The sequence below is a fragment of the Meriones unguiculatus genome, chromosome 7 (genome assembly GCF_030254825.1).
Source record: "Meriones unguiculatus strain TT.TT164.6M chromosome 7, Bangor_MerUng_6.1, whole genome shotgun sequence".
NCBI classification, from domain to species: Eukaryota; Metazoa; Chordata; class Mammalia; order Rodentia; family Muridae; genus Meriones; species Meriones unguiculatus.
Genome location: NC_083355.1, coordinates 19,710,088 through 19,737,605, shown reverse-complemented (window position 1 = coordinate 19,737,605; position 27,518 = coordinate 19,710,088). Strand labels below are relative to the sequence as shown.

General features: G+C 52.2%; 2 protein-coding genes and 1 long non-coding RNA gene across 10 annotated transcripts in view; 2 read left to right on the top strand and 1 right to left on the bottom strand.

Annotated features, from left to right (window-relative positions):
• Positions 1-8,510, top strand: part of Dhx8 (DEAH-box helicase 8) — a 35,852-nt gene extending 27,342 nt beyond the window's left edge. The window contains exons 19-23 of the mRNA XM_021642782.2: positions 3,712-3,849; positions 4,887-5,015; positions 5,195-5,391; positions 5,849-6,028; positions 7,471-8,510. Of these exons, the coding sequence (XP_021498457.1) occupies positions 3,712-3,849; positions 4,887-5,015; positions 5,195-5,391; positions 5,849-6,028; positions 7,471-7,690 (864 nt within the window). The 3' untranslated portion in view covers positions 7,691-8,510. The remainder of the gene's footprint in view (positions 1-3,711; positions 3,850-4,886; positions 5,016-5,194; positions 5,392-5,848; positions 6,029-7,470) is intronic.
• Positions 8,511-11,472: 2,962 nt separating this feature from the next.
• Positions 11,473-26,438, bottom strand: Etv4 (ETS variant transcription factor 4). Of its 8 annotated transcripts, none has more exons than XM_021642786.2 (13): positions 26,211-26,437; positions 25,547-25,657; positions 25,257-25,353; positions 24,985-25,032; positions 18,447-18,500; positions 17,041-17,167; positions 15,967-16,131; positions 15,489-15,757; positions 13,556-13,615; positions 13,329-13,397; positions 12,967-13,139; positions 12,618-12,719; positions 11,473-12,271 (listed from the first exon to the last, which is right to left on the bottom strand). In XM_021642786.2, exons 2-13 carry the CDS (start codon positions 25,604-25,606, stop codon positions 12,047-12,049), a joined length of 1,449 nt encoding a protein of 482 aa, XP_021498461.1. In that variant the 5' UTR covers positions 25,607-25,657; positions 26,211-26,437; the 3' UTR covers positions 11,473-12,046. The 8 variants fall into 8 exon arrangements, with proteins under 8 accessions (XP_021498461.1, XP_060242635.1, XP_021498458.1 ...); XM_060386652.1 differs by having other exon boundaries at positions 25,257-25,350; XM_021642783.2 differs by having other exon boundaries at positions 13,541-13,615; positions 26,211-26,436.
• The window catches only part of LOC132655123 (uncharacterized), a 41,124-nt gene continuing 38,477 nt past the window's right edge, over positions 24,872-27,518 (top strand). Inside the window, exon 1 of the long non-coding RNA XR_009592761.1 lies at positions 24,872-25,039. This is a non-coding gene — a long non-coding RNA (uncharacterized LOC132655123). The remainder of the gene's footprint in view (positions 25,040-27,518) is intronic.

The window sequence follows — 27,518 nt, the reverse complement described above, 5'->3', positions numbered from 1 at the left end:
TGTGGTCCCCAGAGGGCTGGCAGCAAGGCCTCGGTGGCCCTGACTTTGGACTTGGCCACATGAATTTGAGCAAGTTTATCTGCTCAGCCTCTGTTTTGTGATCTTGTCCTAAAAAGGGAACTGTTAATAGTGTTTGCTGGGGAGATGGGTGGAATGAGGTAGGCGAGGGGACTTGGCACAGTGATTGCTGACATAACTCTTCATGGTTATTATTCACACAATAAGCAGTTATTAGATACCTGCTGTGCTTATGATCACAGACACTTTATGAGGAAGAAGTAGAAAGCACATCACCCTTCATACGGACATGAATAGAGCATCATTCAGACATTTCTTCACCAAATTAGCTCTCGAGTATATTAGCCCGTTTTGTGCCGTACACATGTGTCATACTGTGTGAACATAGTTCCCATACACAGAACTCTTGGGAGCAGGAGCCATGTTGGCGCTGTCTTTATGTCCCTGCCACCTCTTGTCGTATGAAGCACTCCACAGATCTGCAGGAGACAGGGCGGAGATTCTACACTGTCTTTAATTATTGTAAAATATGCATAATATAAAATATATAACTTGCTCTAAGCTTTTGTTGGTCTGTCTTTTTTTTTTTCCTTCTTTCTTTCCTCCTCTTCCTTCTTCCTCTTCATACTGTTCCTTCCCTCTTCTTGTCTGTTTCTTTTTAAGAATGGACTTCACTGTGTAGTCCTGGGTGGCCCAAACTCAACTTGTAGACCAGGCTAGCCTCAGACTCTCACAAAACCTGCCTGCCTCTGCTTTGAGCACTGGCATTAAGGTGTGGACTGCCGTGCCTGGCTGGGTTTTAGACCTACAGCTCTAGCACGCCAAGCTCTTACTCCTCCACTGAGCTCCACTAGCCACTGTGGCTTCTTTTGTTGTTTTTGTTGTTATTTTGAGGCAGAGTCTTGCTGTGTAGCTCACGCTGGCCACAAACTTGTGATCCTCCTGTCTCTACTCCCAGAGTGTCAGGATTATAGATGTGTGCCATTGTGCTTGGCCAGTGTAAGCTTTGAAGTGTTAACTCCACAACATTAGGTCCAGGTGCAGCTTTGTGCAGCTATCATACTGATCTGTTCCTGGAGTGTTCGCACTGTCTCTTTAGCCAATTTCCCTTTCCCCATTCTCCAGCCTTTGTAACTATACTACATTCTGTGTGTGTGTGTGTGTGTGTGTGTGCATTTACGCAGTCTGTATGAGCGACTTCATGCAGTATTTGCCCTTTAGTGTCTTCTTGACTTCACTTAACAGAATGAAGTGTTTGAAGTGTTCGCAGGCTGCAGTGTGTGCTGGGGTTTCATGCCTGACTTAGGGTAATATCCCATTCAAGTATTCAGTGTATTTTCCCTTCATTCATCTGAGGGTAGTTATCTGGAGTGTTTCTTCCTTCAGGCTTTTGTGACTTCTGCTGCTGTGAACATTAGGATACAAATATCTGAGTTCCTGCTTTCAATATATGTTTTAAGTCGTTTATTTATATGTGTATTGGGTGCTTTGTCTGCAAGTATGTCTATCTGTTTACCGTGTATATGTGGTGCCTGAGGAGGCCAGAAGAAGGCATTGTATCCTCTGACACTGGAGTTTCAGAGGGTTGTTGGCTGTCCTGTCCATGTTCATGTTAGGAATCAAACCTGGGTCCTCTGGAAGAACAGTCAGTGCTCTTAACTGCTGAGCCATCTATCTCTCTGACCCAGCAGTATGATTTTTGTTTGTTTGCGGTTTTTTGTTTTTTTTTTTTCCCAAGACAAGGTTTCTCTGTGAAACAGCCCTGGCTGTTGGCGGTTTGGCTGTCTCACTCTATAGACCAGGCTGGCTCGAACTCAGAGATCCACCTTCCTCTGCCTCCTGAGTGCTGGAATTAAAGGTGTGTGTCACTATGCCAGGCCTCAATATTTTTTTTTTTTTTTTAAGATTTACTTTATTATGAGTGTTTGGATATGCACACATAGTTTTAGGTGCTCACAGAGGCTGGATGGTTGGATGCCCTGGAGCTGGAGTTACAGGCTGTTGTGAGCCTCGGGGTGTGGGGACTAAACTGAGACTTGACCATTGGACTGTTTCTCTAGCCTCCTCTTGATATGGTTAAGTAAGTACCTACAGATAGGCAAGTTGGATTATACTGTAACTGTTTAACTTTTTAAAACATGTTGTCTTTTGCTAACTATTTAGCCCCAGCTGGCCTGCCTGAAACTTAGAGAGACTGGTCTTCCTCTGCCTCCTGAGCGCTGTGGTTAAAGACACGCACTGTACCAGGCTGTGTTCTACTTTTTTCTTTTACCATCACCATCTCTTTTCCACAGTGGCTATTTGACATTTCTGTAAGAAATATAAAAGGTTTCCTGGTTTGTTTGTTTTTTTGTTTTGTTTTGTTTTGCTACCTTGCTGCATCCCCGCCTTATTCTAGGCCTGACTTGCATTGTCCTGCTAGAGCTTGTGTGTCATCTTTGGTGAAACATCTATTTAAATCTTTAACTTTGTTCACCACCCCACTTCTGTGTACTTCTTTCCTTTTCTCAGTGTATGTGAGTGGAGGTGAGTGTTCGGAATGCATGTGGAAGTCAGAGGACCACTTTTGGAAATTTGTTCTTGCTTATCTCGGGCGTTCCTGGGATCAAACTCAGTTGTCAGGGTTGCGCAGCCAGCAGCTTTACCTGATGGATCATGTTACTGGGCCTTCTTTGATGTGTTAAGACAAGGTCCCAAGTGTTTTGGTTGGCCTAGAACTTGATGTGTAGTCAAGAATGACCTTGAATCAAGTTTGCCACCACCACCCCCTTTTTGAAGGGGGCAGGCATTGAGACAAGGTGTGTGACTGGCTTTGAGCTTACAGAGGTCCCCCTGCTGCTGCCTCCCTCTTGAGTGCTGGGATTAAAGACATGTGCCACTGCACATAGCCCCAGAATGTTTTTAAAAATGGGTTAAATTTTGTCTTTTTGTTGTTATTTTGTGTGTGTATTTAATTATTTATTTTACATTAATGGCTTTGTTTTGTTTAAGGATTGATTGATTGATTGATTGATTGGGTTTTTCGAGGCAGGATTTTTCTGTGTATCCTTGGCTGTCCTGGAACTCACTCTGAAGACCAGGGCTGGCTTTGAACTCACAGAGATCCACCTGCCGCTGCTTCCCTGAGTGCTGGGATTAAAGGCATGTGCCACCACCACCTGGCTTTAAAGATTTGTAACCATGTGTATATGTATACTTACACTTGGGTGTTTGCACATCAGTGCAGGTGACTGAGAAGGCCAGAGCAACTGGATTGCCTGGCGTTAGAGTTCCAGATGGTTAGGAGCTGCCTGTTGATAGTTCTAGAGCCTGAACTCCAGAAGAAGAGCAAGTGCCCTTACCTCTGAGCCATCTTTCCAGCATGGAAGGAACGTTTTTAAGTTTCCTGAGGGGACTAGGGATTTAGCTTAGTTGGCAGAGTGCTTGCTTACAATTCATGAAGCCTTAGCATCCGTTCCCAGCACTGCATGAGCCAGGTGTAGTGGTGCACACCTGTAATTCCAGCACTCAGCAAGTGGAGGCAAAAAGAAAGTGTCCTGAGAAAACACATGCTTGTTAGTGGGTGAGCTCTGAGTCTGGAGGCTGCTGCTCTCTGTGCCTCCCAATTGCACTGAAGAATCAGCAGAGAATATGGCAGGGGACTGCCTCCGTTTTAGCTGGTGGGGCTCATCCTTCTATTGCTTTATTCCCTAGGCCATGGGCATTAATGACCTGCTGTCCTTTGACTTCATGGATGCCCCACCGATGGAAACTCTGATCACAGCCATGGAGCAGCTGTATACGCTGGGAGCCCTGGATGATGAGGGCCTGCTCACTCGCCTGGGCCGCAGGGTAAGGGGCAGAGGAGCTTATAGTGCTCTGAGGAGGACTCCCTAGCCAGTCTTCCACCTTGTGTTGAGACCTCGGAGAAGCTTTGAGGAGGATTAATTGCTCTTTAGAGTGGTGGGGGAGGGGCCCAGGCTTGTTTTGAACTGTATATTTACTGAGGATGAGCTCCTGATCTTCCTGCCTCTGCCTCCCAAGTGCTGGGATTGCATGAAGGCCCCACCACACCTGGCCCTAGATGCCTTTTATTTTCTTTCAAGGAATGGGTGCAGTTTATTTCTGCCAAGGCTGATGATAGTGATAATGATCATTATTGTTGTTGCTATTACTAACTATTACTGTTATTATTAGTGTGTGACTACTGGGGATGGTCACGGGTGTCAGGTTTGTGCAGTGGGTTCTCTCCTCCTCTGCGTGGGTTCTGGGGATTGAACTCAGGTCACCAGGCGTATGTGGCAAGCACCTACTAAGCCATCTTACCACTTTGAGATTTTGCTTTTTAACTTGAATTTTATATTTACATTTTAAAATGTTCCTTCTTGCTGGGCAGTGATGGCACACGCCTTTAATCCCAGTGCTTGGGAGGCAGAGGCAGGCAGGTTTCTGTGAGTTCGAGGCCAGCCTGGTCTAAAGAGTGAGTTCCAGGTCAGCCAAGACTACACAGAGAAATCCTGTCTCAAAAAGCCAAAAAAAAGTTTCTTCTTAAAAGTAAAGACTATTTGCAGTTAACTTTACTCAGAATATATTACTGAATCTAATCTTGATTACATTTATGGTTGCTATTATTGCTGTTATTTTATAACAGGTCATTCTGTATGTAGCCCATCTTAGCCCGGAACTAGCTCCCTATATAGTCCCCAAAACAAATAAAAGTTATGTTCTTAGGTACTGAGAGCTTATTTGACAAAGAAATTTTGTGGTGGAGACAGACACCCTATACCGTCATGAGAACATCTTGCGAAATCTGTGCCTCTCGTGGTTACTAATCAGTCTGTGTGCCTAGTCTACAGGGAAGCAGTTGTAGTTTCTCCTTCTTCCTGTAGATGGCGGAGTTTCCTCTGGAGCCAATGCTTTGTAAGATGCTCATCATGTCTGTGCATCTGGGCTGCAGCGAGGAGATGCTGACCATCGTGTCCATGCTGTCTGTGCAGAATGTTTTCTATCGACCCAAGGTAAGGTGCTCTACCCCGGGTCCCCATGCACTGGTGTATGACATCAGCCTGTGCTGTGCTGTGCTGTGCTGTGCTGTTTGTGGGAGGGGCTGTAACAAGGGCTCCCATACGTTTTTATGCTAGCTGCTCACGTAGTAGTTGTTAGACAAGGAGTGACTTTCTGTCCCACTGCTTGGCAGGATAAACAGGCCCTTGCAGATCAGAAGAAGGCCAAATTCCACCAGACGGAAGGGGACCATCTTACCCTGCTGGCCGTGTACAATTCCTGGAAGAACAACAAGTTCTCCAACCCATGGTGCTATGAGAACTTCATCCAGGCTCGTTCCTTACGCCGGGCCCAGGACATTCGCAAGCAGATGTTAGGCATAATGGACAGGTCAGTCAGGAATGTGGTGGCGTTACTGTTTGGGTTGTCAGGTCTCCCTGGGTCTATGTCTGCTCACCTCCAAATGTATTTGCACAGTTACAGGCACTTGGAGGCTTGTTTCTCACAGAACACTTTCCCTCCAGTGTCCATCTTACTTCTTGTAGGCTGTCCTTCCAGGCAGGAGTGTGGCTAAGAATCGCATCAGAAACTTCCTAAGAGGAAGCTAATTTAAGTAGTTAAGAATGCTTTGCTTACAAGCCTCTGGCTCATTAGTTTGAATTCTTTGAGTCTAGTATCTGGCTTTTAGCCCCTTCATATTGCACACCATGTCTAGTGCTGCCTCTGTAGTGTGCTGCGGCCAGGAAGGTCCTGGTGGCCACTGTGAAGACCGTGGGGTGGAACACTGAGCAGCTAGCACCGTGCGCACAGAGCAGCTCATGTCTTCTCTGCTTTTACGTCTCGGTAGGCACAAGCTGGATGTGGTGTCCTGTGGGAAGTCCACAGTCCGAGTGCAGAAGGCCATCTGCAGCGGGTTCTTCCGGAACGCTGCCAAGAAGGACCCGCAGGAGGGTTACCGGACCCTGATTGACCAGCAGGTGGTCTACATCCACCCCTCCAGCTCTCTCTTCAACAGACAGCCGGAATGGTAGGCCCGGGTCCACGCAGAGAGAGCCCAAGTCTCCAGCGTCCCCCACCTGTGTCTCGATTTTAACCTGTGTTTCTAGAGTAGCAGAAGCCTAAGTTAGGTACACCAACAAGCTCCCCTCATTTGCTTTAACGTGTGTGTGTGTGTGTGGGGTGCACCTTTGTGTATGTGTGTGGAGGTCAGAGGACAGCCTCAGGAGTTGTCCTTGGGAAAACAGACTCCCTCCTTTTAAGATAATGTTGTTGCCTGGAGCTCACCAATCAGACTAGACTGGTCACTGAACCCCAGAGGTCCTCTGTCTCCCCCTCCTCAGCGCTGAGATTACAAGCACACATGGCCGTGTCCAGCATTATGTTGTGCTGAGGATGAGTTTATTCTTGCAAGGCAAGCATTTTACCTACTGAGTTGTCCTTTCTAGCCCATAAACAACCTTTTTAAGAGAAGTAAAATTATAGGGGTGAAAGCAGGGAAAGATCTTAGAAATCATCTAGTAAGATGGTCTTAAAAGGGTTTTGAGGTTTTTTTGTTTGTTTGTTTGTTTGGTTGGTTGGTTTTTGTTTTTGTTTTTGTTTTTTTCCCCCAAGACAGCATCTCACTATGTAGGTCTGATTGGTCTGGAACTCATTATGTAGACCAGGGTGGCCTTGAACTCACAGAGATCAAGGCTTCTGCCTCCAGATCTTAGGATTAAAGGCATACACCAATACACCATTACACGACTACCTGGTCTTAAAAAGTTTAAGCCAGGCATGGTGGCTCAAGCTTGGAATCCCAGCTCCCAGGAGGCAAAAAAAGGATTGCCTTGAGTTTGAGACTAGTTTGGGCTTTACATGGAAACCCAGTCTCAAACAAACAAAAACAGGGCTGGTGAGATAGCTCAGAAAGTAAGGGTGCTTGCTGTAAAAAGCCAGATGTCCTGAGTTTGGTCCCCAGAACCCACATAAAAGTGGAAGAAGAAAACAGACTCCACATAGTTGTTTTCTAATGTCCATAGGCATGCAAATGCTCACACAAGCACAGGTGTGCTTGCAGAGGCGTGTGACACCATGCCTGGCGCTATACACTGCTGTGTCCACTTGGTCCTCCCCATCCCTTAGTGGTAATCTATGTGGCCCCTCTCCAGAACCTTAGAATTCAATGAAAAAGCACTGTTTTCTTTTGCAGAGTAAGGAACTGAAATCTAGAGAAGGGACAGAGCTGTTTTGTTGTCACTTAATTAGTTCGTGCTAGAGACAGGTCTCTGGTTCCTGGTGAGCAGTCTTGTATTGGAGGGGTTTTAGGCTTATAGTATTGGGACATGGCTTTCATAAACAGACCACATAAATCCTGAGGCAGGAGAAATGCTAGAACCAAATGGCAGCTCAGATATGGTCCTCCAGGGGACCAAACTGGCTGTGGAGTGGGGCGTACTCCAAGGCTTGAGTCGTGCCTGTGTCCCACAGGGTGGTATACCATGAACTGGTGCTGACCACAAAGGAGTACATGCGTGAGGTCACCACCATCGACCCCCGATGGCTTGTGGAGTTTGCTCCGGCTTTCTTCAAGGTTTCCGACCCAACCAAGCTGAGCAAGCAGAAGAAGCAGCAGCGCCTGGAGCCTCTGTACAATCGCTATGAGGAACCAAACGCCTGGAGAATCTCCCGCGCCTTCCGTCGGCGCTGAAAGACAGCTCATCGCTCGCCTCTCCTGCAGAGTGGCTTCCTCTGGCTGATACCAACCAACCTGACCCTGTGATGACCTATCTTAACCTGAACCTTTTCCAAACCTGACTGTCTTCATAGTGTAAGACATCAACACATCTAACTAGGGCTTTGGCCAGAACCTTTAATCCCAGCACTTGGGAGGCAGAGGAAGCTGGATCTCTGAGTTCAAGGACAGCCAGGACTGCACAGAGAGACCCTGTCTTGAAAAATCACCACAAACAAAAAGTCAGATAGGTTGTGCATCTTGGGATGGGCAAGGGAAGTGAGTGAGCATCTGTGATGCATGACAGACACAGCAAGGACCCTCACACCCCAGCTCGGGCTTGCTGAAGGAATGAACTGTGACACTCATGTACCACATTGGCCTCACTCCCTAATCCCTCCCTAGTCTCTGTACTTGGGTTTTTACATCCTGGAAATATTTATTTTCCTAAGAAAACAGTGGCTTATTATGACGTTTTCCTGTGGGCAGGGGCAGCTGAAGTGTTAGGCTCTCAGCCCGCGTTCAGCGTGGTACACATGGTGAGGTTTCCCAACACCAGAGCCCAGGCCTCACTGGGCCCAGACCTGATGCCCAGGCCAAACCTCCAGTGTCTTTCAGCACCGCTGGAGCTAGCTCAGCCTTGGCAGGACACGGCCCCAGATGAACCACGTCTGTAATAGAGTGCTGCCGCACCTGAACAAAAAGCTCTCCCTGACCCTCTGTCCCCTCCCTGCCACACTCCCACTGAGCAGTGCGTTCTGTTACCTTTGAAACAAAGCGCATAATGACACCGTGACAGTGTTGGTGCGTTGTCCTGTTTTCTCCTGCAGTCTGCTGTGGACCGAACAAAGCCTCCCTGCCCCTCGCTGCCAGCAGAAAGTGAGCACAGCGCCCCTCACAGCTGGTGCACGCTGACGACACCTGTGTTCTGGGCAGAGTGGCACACACCTTCATTCCTCTTGAAGTTTTCTCCTAGTGGCCCCTTCAGAGAACTAAGGTGGCTGTGCTGAGGGAGAGCTGTTGTCCTGCTCAACTAGACTGGGGCTTGCTGAGGAGCCCTGGGGCATTGGGCTCACCCTGGGTCATGGTATCCTCCTGTGGCCCCTCCCACGTTAGTGGCTGCTAACTGTAACTTAAGTGCTGAATGGTAGGCCAGATGCTGAGACTCCAGCACTTGGGGGAAGTGACCGTGTGTTAGCTGCTAGCAAAGAAGCCATCCCGATGACAAGTCCGAGAATCCCAGGGACAGGAACGAACATAGACCAGGAACTGAGGGGCAGAGTATGTTCTTTCCTCTCGCCCTGGGAGGGCCTGTGTGAAACTGAAGCAGGAACCCAGGATCCAGCTCCCGCTCTTTTCAGTAGAACCCTTGACAGTTGACAAAAAGCACGTGCCATCCTTGTGTGGGGCCAAGCTAACCTCTTTACTCCACTTTTAGTGTATTTGCTCTCTCCTCTCTGCTTTCCCTTCCCTCCTTTCCTTTGGAGATGGAGTGAATGTCTGCTACACTCAGCCCCAGCCCTAGCCGGGGCAGGACCACAGGGCTGGTTGTGGATGTGTCTGTAGCTATTCCTTCACCTTGTCACTTCTCTGCTGTGACCGCACCTGGGTCTGACCGTCTGACTGCCCATCAAAGCAGCCACCTCAGTGTCAGGCTAAGGTTACTCTGAGGGGAGGAAGTCTCCTGTTGAGATTTAGAAGAACTGGCCTGGGAATTGGGCAGTGGGTATGTTTGAAACTGGGTCTTACTCCGTAGCCCAAGTTACCTTTGGATTTAGGGTGGTCGTCCTGCCTCAGCCTCTCAAGTACTAGGCTTACAAGTGGACATCACCAGGCAGGGTTCATCTCTTTAGAAAAAAAGGTGTTTAAAGTATTTTATATGTATGGGTGTTTTGCCTGCATGCATGTCCATGTACCTCTTGTATGCCATCCCTGGTCCCTGCAGAGACCAGAAGAGGAGGTTATCAGACCCCTGGAATTGGAGCTACAGATGGTTGTGAGCTGTCATGTAGGTGCTGGGAATGAGACAGGTTCCCTGGAAGAATAGCCACTGCTTTTAACCTCTGAGTCATCTCTCACTAGGCTCTTGTCTCTTATTTTTTATTGTTGTTTTGGTTTTCTTTTTCTTTTTCTTTTTTTCTTCAAGACGGGAGTGTTGTGAATGTTTTGGTTTATGATAATGTAAACAGGTTTTTGTTAAAATTCCAAGGGGGATTTTAGTTTTTCCACACCTGTAAGTGTCTCGTGCAGAATGTGGTCTTTGCCAGGTGGAATTAGTTGAATTCTGAGGACTTTGATGGGTATAAATATGACAGCCCAGAGAACAAAGGCTTGGAGTACTGCTTGCTGCTGGTTCGTCCTGCTGCTGCATTTGCTGCTTGCTGATTCACTAGTTACCTTAACCTCTGGATTTCTCGACAACTGATACAGGTATTGCCCCCAAAAGAATCTTATGACCCTACCCAGTGGGAAGTAGCAGAGAGAACTCTGCCCCGTCTCCACTAACTTCTTTCCTTCCTACCTGGTGTTGGGGGGTTGGAAGGGAGGTAGAAGTGTTTAATAACCCTAAATAAAGTAGGTTTGTTAAAAAAATCAAAAGTCAACACACGATTTCTCTATGTAGCCTTGGCTATCCTGGGGTCATTTTGTAGATCAGGCTAGGCTCAAACTCAGAGATCCAACCTCCTCTGCCTCCCTGTCCTGGAATTACAGGCCTGTACCACACGGGCCAGCTCCTCACTCATTCTTGAGCCAGTATCCCCAGGCCTGAGACCCCAGATGATGGTGTGGGTCTCATGCACAGAACTAGAATCTTGGCCACTGTGTGCATGTGTGTGGACAGCCCAGGGGAGTGTCTGCTCTCCTCCACGTGGATACTGGGGAGAGAGCTCCAGTAGTTGGGCTTGGCCCCAAGTACCCTCCCCACTGAGTCATCCTGTTGGGCCTAAAACTTTTTCTTCCCAGAACTGGTTTTGTTTTTTGCCCTGACTTGTCAGTTCATTGGTTTTTTTTCCTGGTGTTTCTAGGAAAAAGTGGTGCATTTTATTTGTGGGTAGCAGTTGGGGTTCTGTTGAACGGGCTTGTTTATACCTGAGCCTAGTTCTGGAAAGCTAGCTCTAGATCGTCTGTCCCTTCCTGTTATCTACCTGTCACAGTTCCTCAGTCCTACCCTGTTAGCTTTCTCCCACCTCAGGACTGGTCTTAGGAGAACATTTGCCACTGCCATCCCATAAAGAGCCTATCCAGTACCTGCTGTCACCCCCTCCCCTGAAGCTGCTTGCTTGGGTATGTTTCTCCTTTTCTACTCTTCAAACACTTGTTCCTGGCCTAACAGCAGCAACCTGGAGCTTGTGTGGGAGGAGGAACAAGCAGCTCCTGGTCATGGGAGCAACTATGATCACACAAGCCACAGACTAAGTCTCTACATGAGGATATTCTAGGGTCAGGCCAACCATGGAAAGATGATCAAGGGGCCCATATGGGTTAAAAAGTATCCTCTCCATTTCTGGATCCTCACATAATCCTAGGTCAGGGAAGGGCAGATTCCCCCAAATCCATTTTCCAGAGGAAAATCAACAGCAAAAGGTGAATTGCCTTTTTTCCCCCCCACAGATGTGCCAGGGAGGGCCTGAGCTCAAGGAGCAGGACATCATGTGTCATGTAAGGCCTTGTGGGGACAGACTCCAGACTCCAGTCATCTACTTCATGACTGAGCTCCTTTCCTCCTCCTCTTGCCTCACAGAAGCAAAGAGCAAACAGAACAGGGAAAGCAGAGCCTTTATTAAGGTCTGGCATGAGGCGAAGGTGGAAGTAGGCCTGGGTGGGCCTAGGACAGAGAGCCAGCGGGCCCGCTGGAGGAGGACCTCATGCAACCCTGCCTCCCAGAGCACAGCACCAAGAACATGGGACCCCAGCTCAGGGCAGAGCCCAGAGCCCAGGCTTCCGTCTCCCACGGTGGGAGAAGTAGGGAGTTCTGAGAACCCCCTTGGCCCTGCTGCCGTAATGAAGTTGCAAAGCCCCCCGTCTGTCCCCAGAGCAGACCAGACACTGGTGCTCTGTGGTGGGGTTGGGGAACTGGGCCTAGGCAGAGGCCAAGCTGAACTCCTGAGGGGCAGAGGTGAACCACAGCAAACTTCAGAGTTGCTGCCTCCACTGTCCTTCCCGAAGACTCTGGTTAGCAGCCAAGTCTGGCCAGGAGTAACAGATGGGAGAGTGGAGATCTGACCCCAGAGACTTCTACAGGGATCAGAATGAGGGCTTCACCAACACCAACTCTGTTGATATGTACACTGGGCAGCCTCGCCGTGGCAAGGGGAAGCAGGCCACGGATGCTTAGTAAGAATATCCACCTTTGTGGCCAAAGGGCTGCGCAGGGCCAGCCAGTTCTGGGAGGTAGGCAGGGCTCTCATCCAAGTGGGACAAAGGGACGGTGTCCTCCTCACTGACTGGCCGGTCAAACTCGGCCTTCAGAGCTGGACGCTGATTATCCGGGAAGGCCAGAGAGAACAGGGCTTCGGGCTCACACACGAATTTGTACACGTAGCGCTCGCCAGCCACCTGTGGAGAGAGGGCTGTCAGGCCAGACACGCGTACCCTGCCTCACCAGAGAACTTAAGAGGATCCTGCCCTTCTCATGGGCCATGGAAGCACATCAGGACCCTCTGCCCTCCCTTCTGGTCTTTGTTCTTGGCTCGGTCTCGGCTCTCTTGGGACCACTTGGTCACTGTTTAGCAACTTTACAGGGGAACCTTGGGATTGACATTTTCTGTTCTCGAAAACCTGCTGAGAACTGTGCTCTTATTCTCTCCCTCCCTCCCTCCCTCCCTCTCAACTCTTGACCCTTTCCTGACACTCTCTCAACCCTCAGCCCCTCCTCATGGCTGCGCTAGGACCTCAGCCCGACCTTCTGCATGATGCCTTTCTCGTAATAGTATCGCAGCGAGCGGCTCAGCTTGTCGTAATTCATGGCTGGCCGGTTCTTCTGGATGCCCCAGAGCCTGGCAACCTGGGGACAAGAGACGAAGTATTTAGGTGGAGATAGCATCTTGGAGGAAAAATGGGGGGGGGGGAGGCAGGGTGGAAAGAACATTTGAGATTCTCGGGGCAGAGATAATCTAGTCTTGTTAGCAGTACAATGCTGACTCAGGCTCGGTGAGAACTGGGTCAGGCAGATTGCGGGTGCTGGCGGAAAGCAAGTGCCACCATTTCTCCCCTCAAGGCTGGAGGGGAGGGTGGGAACACCTAAGACCCACCTCTTCAGGTTCAATTAACTTAAACTCCATCCCCCGGCCTGTCCAAGCAATGAAGTGAGCATTGGTGGGGTCATCCAGCAGGGCCACCAGAAACTGCCATAGTTGCAGGGCGCCCCGGCGCTGGTAGGGTGGCCCCTCACGGAAAGCTCCAACCCCTTCCTGCTTGATGTCTCCTGGAAAAGCGGAAATAGGTGTGAGGTGTGTAACGCCCAACCAACCTCCTCCCGTCCCCCATGGGGCTTCCCCAAACTTTCCTGAGTGTCCCGACCTCTCCTAACAATGCAAGGTGACTCCTACAGGACCCAGGGTGGGAGAAGGTGGAGAAGACCCTGACCTAACCCGGATTAAGTCACTCCTCTGACCTTCAAATTTTTCAGGGACAATGCAGACATCATCTGGGAATGGTCGAAGAGGTTTCTCATAGCCGTAGCCTTGTGGAGGGAAGTTGGGGATTGCTCAGATCTGAGGTTCACTGTTGGAGGCCCCGTAGAGGAGTCTAAAAGGAATCCTGGCTGGGGTGACCCTCCCCCCCCATCAGGAGGCCTCAGCCAGGGGAGGAATGGCCCTGCCTTACCCATTCCTCCATCACCTGGAGAGGGCCCAGAGAAGCCCTCTGGGTGGAGGTACATCGATGCACACCCAGGGACATCTGGGGGAAGGAGGAGAGGGTGATGTAAGTAGCTGAGGTGTCGCTCCCCCGAGGAGCAGGGGAGAAAAAGGTCCTACACACATTCAAGACCTTCATGCCGCCAGCCTGAGGTCCAGCAACTGTCCTCCTCCCGCCACCAAATCCCAGAGGAAGTCCACCAGAGGGAGGTGGGGGCGTGAGGCCCTCAGTGGGAGGACTGGGGTAGAGGGCACGGTGGCAGCAGCTGGGGCCACGCGGCCTGTTCACAGGGCCCAGGATTCCAGGGAGCAGCTGTTTCCTGTGAGTTCGGGGGAAGGAGGAGGTGCGAGATGAACCTCCGGGGGTCGGGGAGGGTTTGCTTAAGACTTCCTCGGGATGGGCACACGTCCGGTCAGCAGGTCAGGTTCCAAGCCCCAGCACCTCCGTGCCCGTGTGTGTGAGCGCGAGGAGCCAGGGTGGAGGTGGGGGACGCATACACCCAGCGAAGAGGCACTGGGCAGTTCCCCCCCCCCCTAGATCTAAGCACGTTCTACTGTGCTCCCTGCCACAGAACTGAAAACTCCTCCCAGCTCCACCTAGGGAGGGCAACTGTGCGGAGCCGCGCTTCAAGCTCCAACCCTTTCCCGCCCCCTCCACTCCCACCTATGAATGAGCCGCTGACACCCGACACCTCCTCGGGGGAGGAGGCAGGGGGGAGGGTTCATTCATGCCTCCATTTTGTGAATGGAATTCCTGACTCCATTCAGGAAAGCGGAGGGAAGAGGGACAGGAGTTCAAGGGCAAGTAACACGATCCCCTCCGGTCTGGCCTCCAGCCTTTTAAGGTCGGCGGCTCTGAGCGCCTCCCTCCTCCAGCCGCCACTTCACCAGGAGCAGGCTCCGCGGTTTGAGGAAGAGAAACACCTAGCCTGTTCTCCAAGCAGTGGCTAGGCGTTTGTGGATAAGCCCGACCCTGAAATACTGTGGGCACCGAGGAAAGAAAAATCCTAAAATTCCAGCCAGCTCTGCAGTTTCTATTTGTCTATCTACCTACCAACCTATCTGTCTTATCTACCTATGTCTCTCTTATATCTATATTATCACATCCTATCCTATCCTATCCATCTATCTAGAGACAAGGTCTCACTCTGTAACCCAGGCAGTCCTGAAACTCATTACTCATATACTAGCCTGGGCTAGTCTTAAACTCATGGCCATCCACCTGCCCTAGCTTCCTGAATGCTGGCATTATTAGCAATGACCAACCATGGCTTTTTTTTTTTTTTTTAAAGACACTAGGCTAGCCTTGATGCTGATGATCATCCTGCTCCACTTCCTGTGCTCGGATTACATGCGAGCACAAATATTCATCTCCCTTCATATTTCAAATCACTATGGAGACAAGGACTGACAGTCTCTTTTTTTTTTTTTTTCCTCGAGACAGGGTTTCTCTGTGTAGCCTTGGCTGTCCTAAAACTCTCCCTGTAGACCAGGCTGGCCTAGAACTCACAAAGATCCACCTGCCTCTGCCTCCCAAGTGCTGGGATCGAAGGCGTGCGCCACCACCGCCCAGCCAACAGTCTCGTTTCTGTATCCTCCAACTGCATATTCTAGTTCCAGGCACAGTACTATAGTCTTCCACTAGAAGACTAAGCCCAACCTTGTTGCCCTTATGAGGGCAAAGGTCTATATTCCCTATCATCTTATCTGAAAGTTGGCTGGCTAGAAAATTATCAGTCTTTAGAGTATTTTTTTAAGTGAATGGGTGAGTTATGAACTCACGTATGGACCATGGAAAGGTACGGACCTTCCCGTGACCTGTGCTTAACGTCCCTGCTCACTGGAGTACATGCCACCCCACCTGGCCATCCCAGAAAAATCTCCAAGTACCTCCCCACCCCGCCCAAGAGTCTTACCTGAGTCATAGGTGAAGTCTGTGCGCTCCTGTTTGATCACCACCCCCGCCCCTGGGTACCTGTGCCCACTGACCCCACCCTGGTTCGAAGCAGGCTGGCCAGCCTGTTCATACAGGGGGTCATGGTACTCCTGCTTGAAGCTCTGCTGGGGGTAGGGCGGGCAGGGCTCCGACAGTTGGTGTTGATAAGGGGGTGGGAGGGGTTCCCGGCCCCCTCCCTGAGGAGATGTGAAGGAATGGCACATGTCCAGGGGCTGCTGGAAGACGGAGCTGCGTGTGATGGATGCAGAAGGAAGAAAAGAGAATCCTCCATTAGCTCCCTTGAGCCTGTCACCCGTCGACTCCGGAGGCTCCGGAGGGATGAGGAGACAGCAGCACCTCTCCTCCCAGACGGCTCTCTATAGAGAACTAGGGAATGGAGCCCAGGCTGCCTGGCCAGGTCTGCGTCTCCCGGTGGGGCTCCGGATCTGTCTCCTTACCCGTGCTCGCCAAGGTACCCGTGGCCAGGGTGGGACTGGGAAGCGCTGGAGGCTCTCAGGAGGCTCTGCTGCTGTTCTGCCCTGGGAAAGGGCTGCAGGGGCGACTGTCCAGGGGCACCGGGGGCAGGGGACTTGATGGCGATTTGTCTGGGGGAGTCATAGGCACTGGAGTTGGGGAGAAGATGGGGATGAGGGGGCAGAGAAGCTAGGTGACCATCTTTACCCTTCATCCCCGATTAATGCAACTACAGGAGTAGGGGTGCTCAGGACATTTTGGAGGGATGGTGGCTTGAAGACAGGGTTTCACTGTGTAGCCCCGGCTGTCCTGGAACTCTGTAGACCAGGCTGGCCTCGAACTCAGAAATCACCATGCCTCTGCCTCCCCACAGCTAGGATTTTTTTTTTTTTTAAGATAGGGTCTCATGTAGCTCAGGGTGGCCTCAGACTCTCCATATGTAGCCAACAATGACCCTCAAACTTGATCCTCCTGTTTCCACCTCCCAACTGTTAGATTATAGGCACGTAATTGCCCTGCAATATTTATGCAGTGCTGATGATCCAGTCCGAGGCTCTGTGCGTGTAAGGCAAGCCCTGTGCCACCTTAGCTACGTTCCTAGCGCCCAGGTGAGTTCTGTTTTTCTCTCCCCAAAAGGGTCTTACTCTGGAGCACAGCTTGACCCCTCTGTACGGAGCTAAGGCTGACCTCAAACTCACGTTCCCTCTGTCTCAAGCCCGTCGTACCTAAGTGAATACCTTTTCTTTGTCCTGGAACTGGGCCTCTCAGCTAGACAATCTCTCTCCGGAGCCCAAAGAAACTGGTCTAAGTTGGACATGGCCTCCGGGTAGAGACTCACTCTCGTGCCCTTGAGGCCCTCTGTCCACTGTGTGATGTCTCTTGCTAATACTCCAAGAAGTCCTTGCTACTGCTGCCTACGAAACCCCTGCTGTCCAACCTTCATCTCTCGTTGTGCCTCAGCTCAGGGATGCCTTCTCCTACCCTAACCCTCAGTCCAAGCCTTCACCTCTTGATGCCTCGCCCAAGACTTCTTCACACCCTCCTGGGCTGGGACTCACCTGGAGTAAAGGCACTGCTCTCCATGGTGATAGGGGAGTGGCGGCTTCCTGCTGCAGGACAGGGCGGGTTCTGTGCGGGGACTCTGGGGTTCCTTCTTGATCCTGGTGGTGGGACTGTGGAAAGCTACTGTGGGGGAGGACAGGGCAAAGGCAGAGTGTCACACAGGGGCTGACAGGGTTTCAGCTTTCTGAGGAATGGCTGGGTTAATCCCTCCCTTCCCGCTCCCATTCTCTCATTCTCTGAAGACTGAAGCTGGCCGCTTTGGGAACATGTTACTCACGTTACGTCTAGTTTTAAACATTAGGTTAATGTCTGGTATTAACCAAGGGAACCATCTAAGAATTCACACTCAACCCCTGCTGAGGAAAACACCTTCGTAAGAGTGACCATCTCAGACCCAGGGCCTTTGCTTTCCTGAGTGCCCTGGAAAATTCCAAGTGAGGAACACGTTTTGTTATTTGGGACTAGAAGGATTCTTTGGTCTTCTGAGGGAGTCTGAGATTAGCTCACTTGCTTGTCAGCTGAGTGACATACACACGCTCCTAGTTATCTCAGAGTCCAGCTACCACTGTGGCTAAGCCCTGGTGTGAGTGACATCCTGGCTTCTGGCAGTCCGGTCATATGTCCTGGGAGCCACAGTTCCGGTGACTGCTGTTTCCCATTCTTGTGCTCGGTTCATTTCATGGGTGATGACATCTGAGAGGAGCCTCTGATGTCCAAACATCCTTTCCTCATACGTTTCTTTTCTTTTTTTGGTGTTTTTGGTGACAGAGTTTCTCTGTATAACCCTGTTTGTCCTAGAACTTACTCTGTAGATCAGGCTGGCCTCTAGATCTGCCTGTCTCTGCCTTCCAAGTGCTAGGATTAAAGCCGTCACACCCAGCATCCCTTTTTCTTTTTTTCTTTGGGGCAAGGCCTCACTGTGTATCCAGACTGGTCTCAAATTCAAATTCACTACCCTTCAGATTACAGGTGTGGGCCACCATGCCCGGCCACGCAGCATTTCTCAACAGTGACACTTGTGATTCTGGGATCAGATTTGGGGGGAATGTCCTGAGCACTGTAGGGTATTTTTCCAACACCACAGACCACCCCTTTTGCACCCAACCCTCAACTCTCCAGAGACATCAGGACAATGCTGAGCCTTGTTAAGTCCCTTGCTTTGGGTGCAGAGAGAAAGTATCTGCTCCATGTCACATGGCCAGGACCCCAGAGGGAAAGGAAGGTCACAACCGGGTCACAGTCTTGGTCTCAGAGCCCATAGTGCAGGATGGGTTTCCCTGACCTTCACTCTGTCTCTAGGTGAGAGCAAAATGCTCTCCTCTGGGCGACTGTCCCCGTGACTCACTTCCTGTCATTCCCTCGCCCCCTCCCCCGACCCCTGTACCCAGCACTCACTACTCACAGTTTTCTGAATGGAAATCGGGAACAAACTGCTCATCGCTGTCTGGTACCTGAGCTGCAGAGAGAGGGCAGAGGTGAGGCTGGGGAGTAACGGTGCTAAGTGGCAACCCCAGGGAGACACCGTGGTCGCCACCCTGCAGATATTCTCCAGCCCTGAAGAGGTCAAGAGCCTCCCTAGACCAAAGGTGACTGCAGCTCCCTGCCCCCACCCCCACCACCCTGCATCCTCCAGCTCCTGACCCATGAAGACACCCCCCCCCCCCCCGTCCCCCAGGAGGACTCTCAAGAAACTTGTCTGAGCAGATGACAGTCTTTGCCTAGATGTTTTGTCCCTGGTCCCTCCATTTTTCTGAAGTGCAAATGACCCCCCCCTTCAGAGTTTACAAGGTTTTATCAGGTTTCACAGCAGAATGCCATCACAGGTGGGCAAGAGCTACAAACCCTGGGATCCTGTGGACCTGGAATCAGATGAGGAGACCCTAAATCTGGGGAGGGCCCAGGAGTCCGCACTTCAGACACCTTCCCAGGTGCTCTGGAGACACAAGAGTTCTAGAGCCTGGGAAGGGGAATGAAGGAAGGAGGATGGCGGCAGAGAAGTGAAAAGAGTAAAAATAGGACAGGAGGAAGCTGCAGATACTGTCTTCTGGAGGGCTTCCCAAGCCTGGAGTTCTGAGGAATCAGGGGTGGGCATCTCCGTGCCGAAGGACACCTCCATGGACTCCATAGTTTTTTCCTTTTGCTGTCCACCAAGGGGGTAGGAGTGGGGATTACAGCAGAAAGAACAGACACAAAGAAGGACTCCCCAGTTGTCTGGGATAATAGTGGATCTGAAGCAGGACAATGGAATTCGTGACCTAAGTGACTGGACTGTCCCTCCCTGGAGGCTGGGCAACGAACGTGCAAGTGGCAAGAGGAACGATTCGGACTTCAGAGAGGCTGGTGAGGCGAGGGGTAGGGGACACTCTACACCCCAATGCCACATGAGCACACAGGATCCTGTGTTTCCCTGCTTATGTCCTCCAGGCCCCGCAGTCCACACAGCCAGCACGGTGATCTCGCTCGCTCGCCTAAAATGTGAAATCGAAACTCTTGCCCTTGGTCACCTCCGCTCATCTCTCTTCTGCCTCTCCTTGCGGTCACTCCCTAGCACCTTGGTCTCCTGTAGCCCTCAGTCCTGCTGAGCTGGGTCCTTTTCCCCCCTAGATCCTCACCTGCTCCGTTCTGGATCTCTAGCCCAGGCTGACCTATAACTCGCCATCTTTCTGACTCTGCCTGGAATGCCAGGCTTAAAGATGGGCACCCTGCCAGGCTTATTAGAGACCTCCTTTGACCACCGGAAGCAAGACTGTCCCTTTCGCTTTCTGTCTCAGCTGGCATTTCCCCCCACCGGAGCACATCTTATCAATGTATGTTTGCCATGTTAATGTTCATCTCTCCACCAGAAAGGTAGGCTGTCAGGACACAGGCTTTGTCTTCTTCAGATCAGTCTCTAGCCACCCAGAACAGGGTCCTACTCCAACCAGATACTGAATGATTGTTATTTACAAGTAAGCATCAATGAGACCTGCCCTCAGGCAGGCAGGGGAGCCCAGAGCACCTAACCCAGGGAACCCAGAGAACCTAACCCAGGCAACCCTTCCCTTCCGCTGCGAGGCTCCTCCTCTCCACATACCAGCTCCAGCCAGAGCCAGCACACCCCCGGAAAAGCTCATCTTGCAAGGAAACTCAGGCTGTGGTCAGGTGCTTGTTTCAAATGTCAGAGGTACCAAGTGCTTTCAGACAGAAGTTGATTTTTACGTATTTACTTATTGCAATGTGGGGCTTGAATCATGGTCCTTTTGAACCTCCAGCCTTTGGCTTTTCGAGACGGAGTCTTGCCAGGCACCCCAGACTCCTGTCTCGGCTTCTCTGAGACTACAGGCCTACACAACACCACACCTGGCTTAGAGGCTTGTTTTCCAAACAGAGACTGGGGCAAGGGGGCTTAAGAACCTTTAGTTTCTGGTAGTCAAGGACCTACCTAGATCAGCATACTACAGTTCCAAAGTGGCCGAACACATCAGCGGGGCACTAAATCCCTCAGCGAAAATATACGCAAATACCCAGCTTTTCGGAAGTACAAGTATAATCCCACACAGCCGGCCCCCAGCCGGCCTGACTGAAGAACCACCCGGCTTTGTTAGCCACACCAATTGCCAGTCCTCAACTCTGGAAAGTCACTGTATGGGCCAGAGGTGGGCCAGGCATCCACATTTGTGATAAATGCCCCTGGTGACTGGAAAGCACTAATCAAAGGGAAGGGCACGTTCATTCCTGCTGGGTCACTGGGCCCCTTCAAAGGTGACGGACACAGGCACCCTGAAGGTGGCAGGAGCAAGTAGGGCGAGTGTTATTTCCCTGCCTGGTCCTTTAGGCAAGGAGGGTCCCGAGGGCAAGGAAGGGGGTGCAGAACTTGGCAGGGGGTAGCTGACGCACTCTGGATCCCCTCTTGGGGCCTCATTAACTACCGGTTTCCAGTGAGGTAATGGTCTGGGGGCATCTCCTGCTGACGCCACTGGGTGAGAGAGCCCTGTGGTCAGCTGACCTTTCCTCCTGCCTCAACCCCCAGAAGAGACCTCCCCTTAGCACACAGATTGTACCCTCAAAGGGGTGACGCTATCTTCTTCCCAGGACGGGGAGTAAGCCCTACTCTGTGCTCAGTTCTCCCAGTGTTGGCCTTCTCCCCAAAGGGGCACAGCCAGGCTGTCAGTCACCCAGAGACCATCAATGAGGATAGAAATAGGAACAGAAGCAGAGCCTCGTGTTCCTGGAGAGCAGGAGAAATTTTAACTACCGTGTTTGGTCTTGCGTGTGTACCATTCCGTTTGTCGACTCGGCTGTGTTTTGGCTGCTGAGCCAGAGTGCCAGAGTCTGCCCCTAGCTCTACTGACACTAAAAAAAGGACCGTCTGGGTGAAGACATGGCAGATGATTAAGGCAGATGTGTGTATCCAGTGTTAATTCACATGCATGCACGCGCAGAGAGAGAGAGAGAGAGACTGAGAGAGCAAGAGAGCGAGAGAGGGAGGAAGGATATATTTAGGGCCTGTCCTTCTGACAGGAGCCAGGGGACCCCAAAGATGGGCTCCAGAAAAAAAATGGGACCTTTAACCAGCTAAGCAATGAGACCTACCACAGGCTAGCTACCATGTACCCCATGGAAGGACTGACATCCTCCGGGGTTGGGGACAGCCAGTCCCACACACGAGTGAATGGCAGCCATTCTCTGGAGCTTCTACTCTATTGTGTCACCAATGGCAGGAGCACTCACCCTCACCCTGCCCCCCCACACCCCGGCAGCCCCTATATTGGAAGGAACCAATTCTCTATCTGTGGAGGGGGCATTCCTCTCCAGGAACCTTCTGGAAGGGGAGGAAATAGAAAGATGGAGGAGGCACTGAACTAGGAGGGACCAAGGGGAGGACTGAGGATTAACCCTACTCCCCAACAGGCCCCCTGAGACACCAGGATACAGGTACACATCTTCACCCAAATTTCTTGTGCTTCACTCTGAGGCAATATATAGGAAAAAGCACCTTTCATGCTTTCCCTCCACACACGGGGTCTCTTTTTGTACCTATAGTCTAGGAGGCCAAAGGGCCCGGGGAAGGTTGCCCAGAAGGAGCATTTGACTGCAGTAATTCTTGTGGAAGGAAGTGCCGGGAGCCTTAAAATTCTGATAAACGCTATAAGCCATTCTCTTCCTAGAAAAATCCATATTGTCTTAATACATAGTGCAATTTTACATGCAGAACAGCAATATCAAAGACCCAAAAATCTATCCATAAGCCTTCTGGGAATTCAGACCCCTCCCCAACTTCATACAAAGGACACACATAGCCCAGTCAGTGTTCCTAAGTGCCAAAGAGACCACAGAGTCATTGTCCCAAAGGGTTCTTGAAGGCTCCTGACAATCCCACAAAGGAACCCAACCCTTCATCAGATCCACAAATCTTTTACATAACCAGCCATGTCTTGGCTCAGTCTGCCCGAGCCTGGGCTTCTCTGTGGCAGCCTGATCCTTTTCCCAACATCTCAACACATCACAGGCACCCAGAAACCAGATGACCCTCCTCGGCTCACTTCATCCCTCTTCTACCCAGGAAAATCCCAACCCTGAAGATGTGTGCACTGCCTCAAAAGAGCCTCACCAACACTCACCCCAAAAATGTCAATCAGCAGCCGGCATGCCTAAATCCACATCCACTTCTTTCTATTCCTGCTTGCGTCCAGCCTGGCAAGCCCCCCCAAATTTCCACCGCCCCACCCACACTCTAAGAATTCACGGGGAAGAGGGAGGGCGGGTGGGACCAAGAGGAGATGAGGGAGGGGGCTACAGCCAGGATACAAAGTGAATAAATTGTTAATAAATAATAATGAAAGAAAGAAAGAAAAATAATTGTTTCTCTCTAAATTGAGGCTTCAGGAAGAAACCAAGATGAGAGAGAGGAGGTTGGGCTCTGGGCCCCTTTCCTCCTGATGTTCCCAACCGCTGGCAAGTTTCCAAAGGAGCTCATCCCTCCCTGTCACCCCTTTGGAGTATGGGGGGGCCACTGACCTGGTGGGAAGAGGCAGGAGAGGAGACTGGGGTGGTGTTGGGATGGTGCAGGGGGACAGGACCCCGGCAGCTGCATCTGTCTCCGCAGAGAGAGTGAGGAGCGAGTGGCCTCAGCATCCCCCCCTCAGGCCTGGCCATCCATCGCCAGCTGGGAACCTGAGCTGCTCCCTCAGGAGGAAGGAGAGGGAACCAAGGAGATCCCAGCCCCCCCTTGCATTCCCCACCCCCACCTCCCCACCCACTAGATTTAAATGTACAGGAACTCCCAAGGCAGTAGTATGTGACACACGTATGCACGCGTGCGCACATAGCTGTGTGCGCACGCACATACACACACACAACACACACACACACACACACACAGCTGTCCAGGCTAGCACACACAGACAGACATATGGACAATCATCAGCCACACCATCAAGGGGAGGGGCTTCCACGGTTGGGTAAAGAGAGCATTTTCCTTCCCTTGTCATCCAGATAGGCCAAGTATTGCCAAAATGCCACCCTGAGCCCATTCCTAATTCACAGCTGGGGAGTTGCCCACTCTGGGGGCCCTCAGTTGATGGGCAGGGAAGGGAACCCAGAGCGCCAGACCAGAATCAGGGACCAGGTAGTAAGAGAGGAGGTCTCTGAGAGCCTACGGAAACCCTGGGTTCTTCAGCTCCAGAACCGGGGGGCTTTCCTCGAATACCCAGAAAAGCCCTGTCTGTAACCGGGATCTGGGCACTGAGGACCTATAGCAGAGGAAGAAACACACCCACTGTACCCTGGACCTCCCCCCTTCCACATTTTTGGAGGATAAAGTCCATGCTACGCAGTAATTCTGCCACAATAATTAACAATAACAATACTAAAGTGTGAGTGTGTGTGTGTGTGTGTGTGTGATGGAGATAGTGTTCAAAACTGACCTCACCTCATTCCTCACATCTACTTACTGGTCCTTCTCACCCACGCTCCTGTAGAGAATTCTGTGAGAGATGGATCTGAGCTTTGAAATTCCAAAAGAAAGGTACCCACAGTGGAGGAATGGGGAATCCCTCGGGAAGAGACCTCCAGAAAGAGATCACTTCTGGTTTCTCGGTTTTTGGAGTATCCCGTATGAAGGGGGTGTTGGCGAAGAGGGGGTTGAGAGGGGGTTGTTAACACTTCCTGAACCTCCTTCCACTGGCAGCCCCGGCAGCAACACCCTCAGGCTATGTAAACAACCTCACCAAAACACAACCACCAAGGAGTATCCAACTAGGACACAGGGCCCCACCCAGCCACTGGACCCCATCCTGGCCAGGCTCACCACCAACCCACCAGTATACAGGAAGGGGGGCACTGCCTGGGGGTGGAGGTATTGGGGAGGGGTGGAGGGAGGGCCAGTTGCTACTGGAATTACAATCAGGGCTATTTGGGGAGGCTGCCCTGAGTCTTCCTTTACCATAGTGCCAAAAAAAAAAAAAAAAAAAAAGAATTATTGAAACTTTTGTTGTTATTTTGGCTTGGGCAGTCAATTGGCCCCCGGAGTTAGGGAGAAGTGAAAGGAAGGGAGTAAAAGCCAGTAAGCGTTCGAAGCGACTCCAGAAGATAGGTAACAAATTACTCCTTATCCCTGCCGTTCCTCGTGGCTCTCTTTCAACAGCTCAACACCTCAGCACTACACTTGAGGCCTGGAGAGCCTCCTGCCAAACAAACTTTGCAAATGAAATTTTCAACCAGGAAAAAAAAAAAAAACCGGCCTGGGGCCAAGTTCCATTCAAATAAGCAAATACCCCACACAATAGTCTGATTCATCCCCAGGCCTAGTTATACAAGCCTGGCTCAGGGCGAGAAAATAAATGTCGATAGAAGTGTCCACACGGGACGCTGGGAAGTACGGACTCTAACTGGTTAGGGGCTGAGGGAGGGCAGCGGGGGCTGAAGGACTCACTGGGGGAGAAGGCAACAAAACTACTCACCTTCAGCGAGCCACGTCTCCTGGAAGTGACTGAGATCCTGGAAGAGATCTGACGGGTGAATATTGGAATTGGTGACGAGGTGGAGGGAGAGACCTGGCGAGCCCGGGTTACAGCCTCCCCACTGGGGATAAGGGACGGAGAAGAGTGATCGAGAGTCCTCTGGGTGGTTTGACTTTTTTGGAGGAACAACGTGGGTTGGGGAGGTTCAGGAGAGGGCTCTGGGATGCGTGTGCGGGCTGAGGAGAGGGGTCGCGGTTTGCCTGGTTCTTTACCTTCTGAGTCGGAAGGCGGCAGGGAGCCCGGGTCCACGAGCTTCCCCTGCGGGACCATCAGCGCTTCGCCCAGGCTCCCATTTCCGGGAGATTTCTGCTGGAAGGAGGGGGGGGGGGGAGAGTGCCCCCGAGTCACCCTGAGGAGTCTAGCCTGGGGTCGGGGTCCCGGGGTGGCTCAGAGGCCAGGCCGCCCCCCCTCCCCAGCCGCTGAGCTCCCCCCTCCCCCGGGGAGGGGGCCGTGGGGCGGGGTGCGGGGCGGGGGCGGGCGCGGAGGCCGGCGAGGCGCTCACGCTGCAGAAGGTGTAGGGCACTCGCTGGTCCAAGTATCCGCCTTTCATCCTCCGCTCCATCCGGCCGCTCCCTCCGGCCACACGGCCGGGCCCCCGCGTGGAGGCAGAGACCTGGGGGGGGGGGGAGGAGGCAGTTCGTACACGGTCCCGGGAGCGCCGGGGGGGAGGGGGGTCGGGAGGGGGCAAGGAGGGGGCGATCGCGAGGTTTCCGAGCGGACGGCGAAACTTCGCCCGACTCGCCGGGACCCGCGCGGCCGGACGCCACTCCCCCTCCCGCCAGGGACGGTCCCACCTGCTCCCCGCGAGCTGGGGTCGGCGTGTGCGCGCTGCGGCCCCGCTCGGCCCCGGGCTTGGGTTACATAAGACGCGCGTGTGTGTCTGAGCGTGTATGTGTGTGTGTGTGTGTGTGCGTGTGTGTGTGTGCGCGTGTGTGTGTGCGCGCGCGCGCGCGAGGCGCACACCATCCGCACGCCCGTAACTCGGGCGCCCCCCCACACCCCGCTCTAGCCCCGAATCCCGACGCCTCCCACGCCCCCGCCCCGGAATGTGCGGAAGCGGGCGCCAAACACAGAGGGTAGCGTGTGGGAGACGAAGCGGGGAGGGTAATGGGGTGGGAGGGGGGGACCACGGACGCTCTCCCTTCCTTCCCCTTCCGCAGCTTCACCTGAGGCCGGGGCGTCCGTGCGGGAGCCGCGGGGGGATGCTCAGCATGCCCGGGGGATGACACAACTTAAGGTGGCGGGGCTGGGCCGGAGCGCGGCGGCCTGAGCCCCCCGGTCCCCAGAGCCCCGGCTTGTTTTCCGGGCGCAGCAGACAGTTGTGAGCCCAGGGGAGCCGCTGATTGGTGCGTTTCCTCGGCCTCGGCCTCCGTTCACGCTCTTCCCCCCGCCCCTCCCCGCCGCTTCCCTTTGTTTCATTGACTTTTGTGAATGAAACCCTAGGGCCGGGCACGACCGCCAATCCGCGGACTCGCCTAGCTGGGCCTGGGGGCGGAGTTTCCCAGCCGCGGCGGCCAATCAGAATGTAGGGGCCGGCTCCCGGCTTCATTCACTTCTTGGACTTCCATTCATAAAAAAATAAACTCCTCGCGGCCTCAGTTCATTCATAAAGGATCGAGGGGGGTGGGGAAAAAAAAGGGAAGCTGAGTCCCGGGCAGCTTCTCCATCTGTTCCGGCGTGGGCTTTGGGTCCGAGGAGCCCTCAGCTCCTCCCGCTGGCGTTAGCGCACGCCTCCGAGCATCTCTACGTACGTGGGAGTGGGAACACGTCTGTGTGCCCTGGGGGGGGAGGGGGAGGCAAACGGACTGGCGTGCCCAGAGGACCCATAATAACTAGCGTTTATGAAGCGTTCTGCCTCCACGTGCTCATCTCCTTTTCCCCAAACCTCGGGCTGCGGGGCTGTTGTTTGCACTTTACAAATGAAAAGGGAAGGCAGCTAAGGAAAGGACCTCTGCCCCTCACCTGAGAGGTAGCTCGGCTAGTCAGTAAGGCTGGGCGTTAGCGTCTCCGGCCCACCGCGGTCTAAAGTGCAGCCCCCGGGAGCATGACCTCAAGTTAAGCTACGTGGAAACAATGGATGCACTCTTGGTGCTTAAATAAATGTAAACTGGCCCGAATCCAGCTTTCTCCTCGAGGGCCTGTGATCTGTAGAGCTGGGTGTTCTGTGACCTGCTTTATCATTCCTTCGAGGCCCCGAAAGCAAGAGGCTCAAGGACAGGTGATGGCCCTCGTCTTATTTCTTACCCGATAACAGGAAGCAGGAATCCCAAGCGACTCGATGATCAAAAAGACAAGGATGGGTTTCAGTTTTGGCCAAGAAGTTGATCACAGTGCCGGCCGTTTCACTCATTACTTCATTCAGTAAAGACCTGCTGTGTCAGGCACAGCGCCGGGTGGCAAGCAAGCATGACCATAAAGGACTTCCTCCCTTGGGCTCTGGGTTGCTCTAGCTGTCAACACAAGGGCCTGCAGGC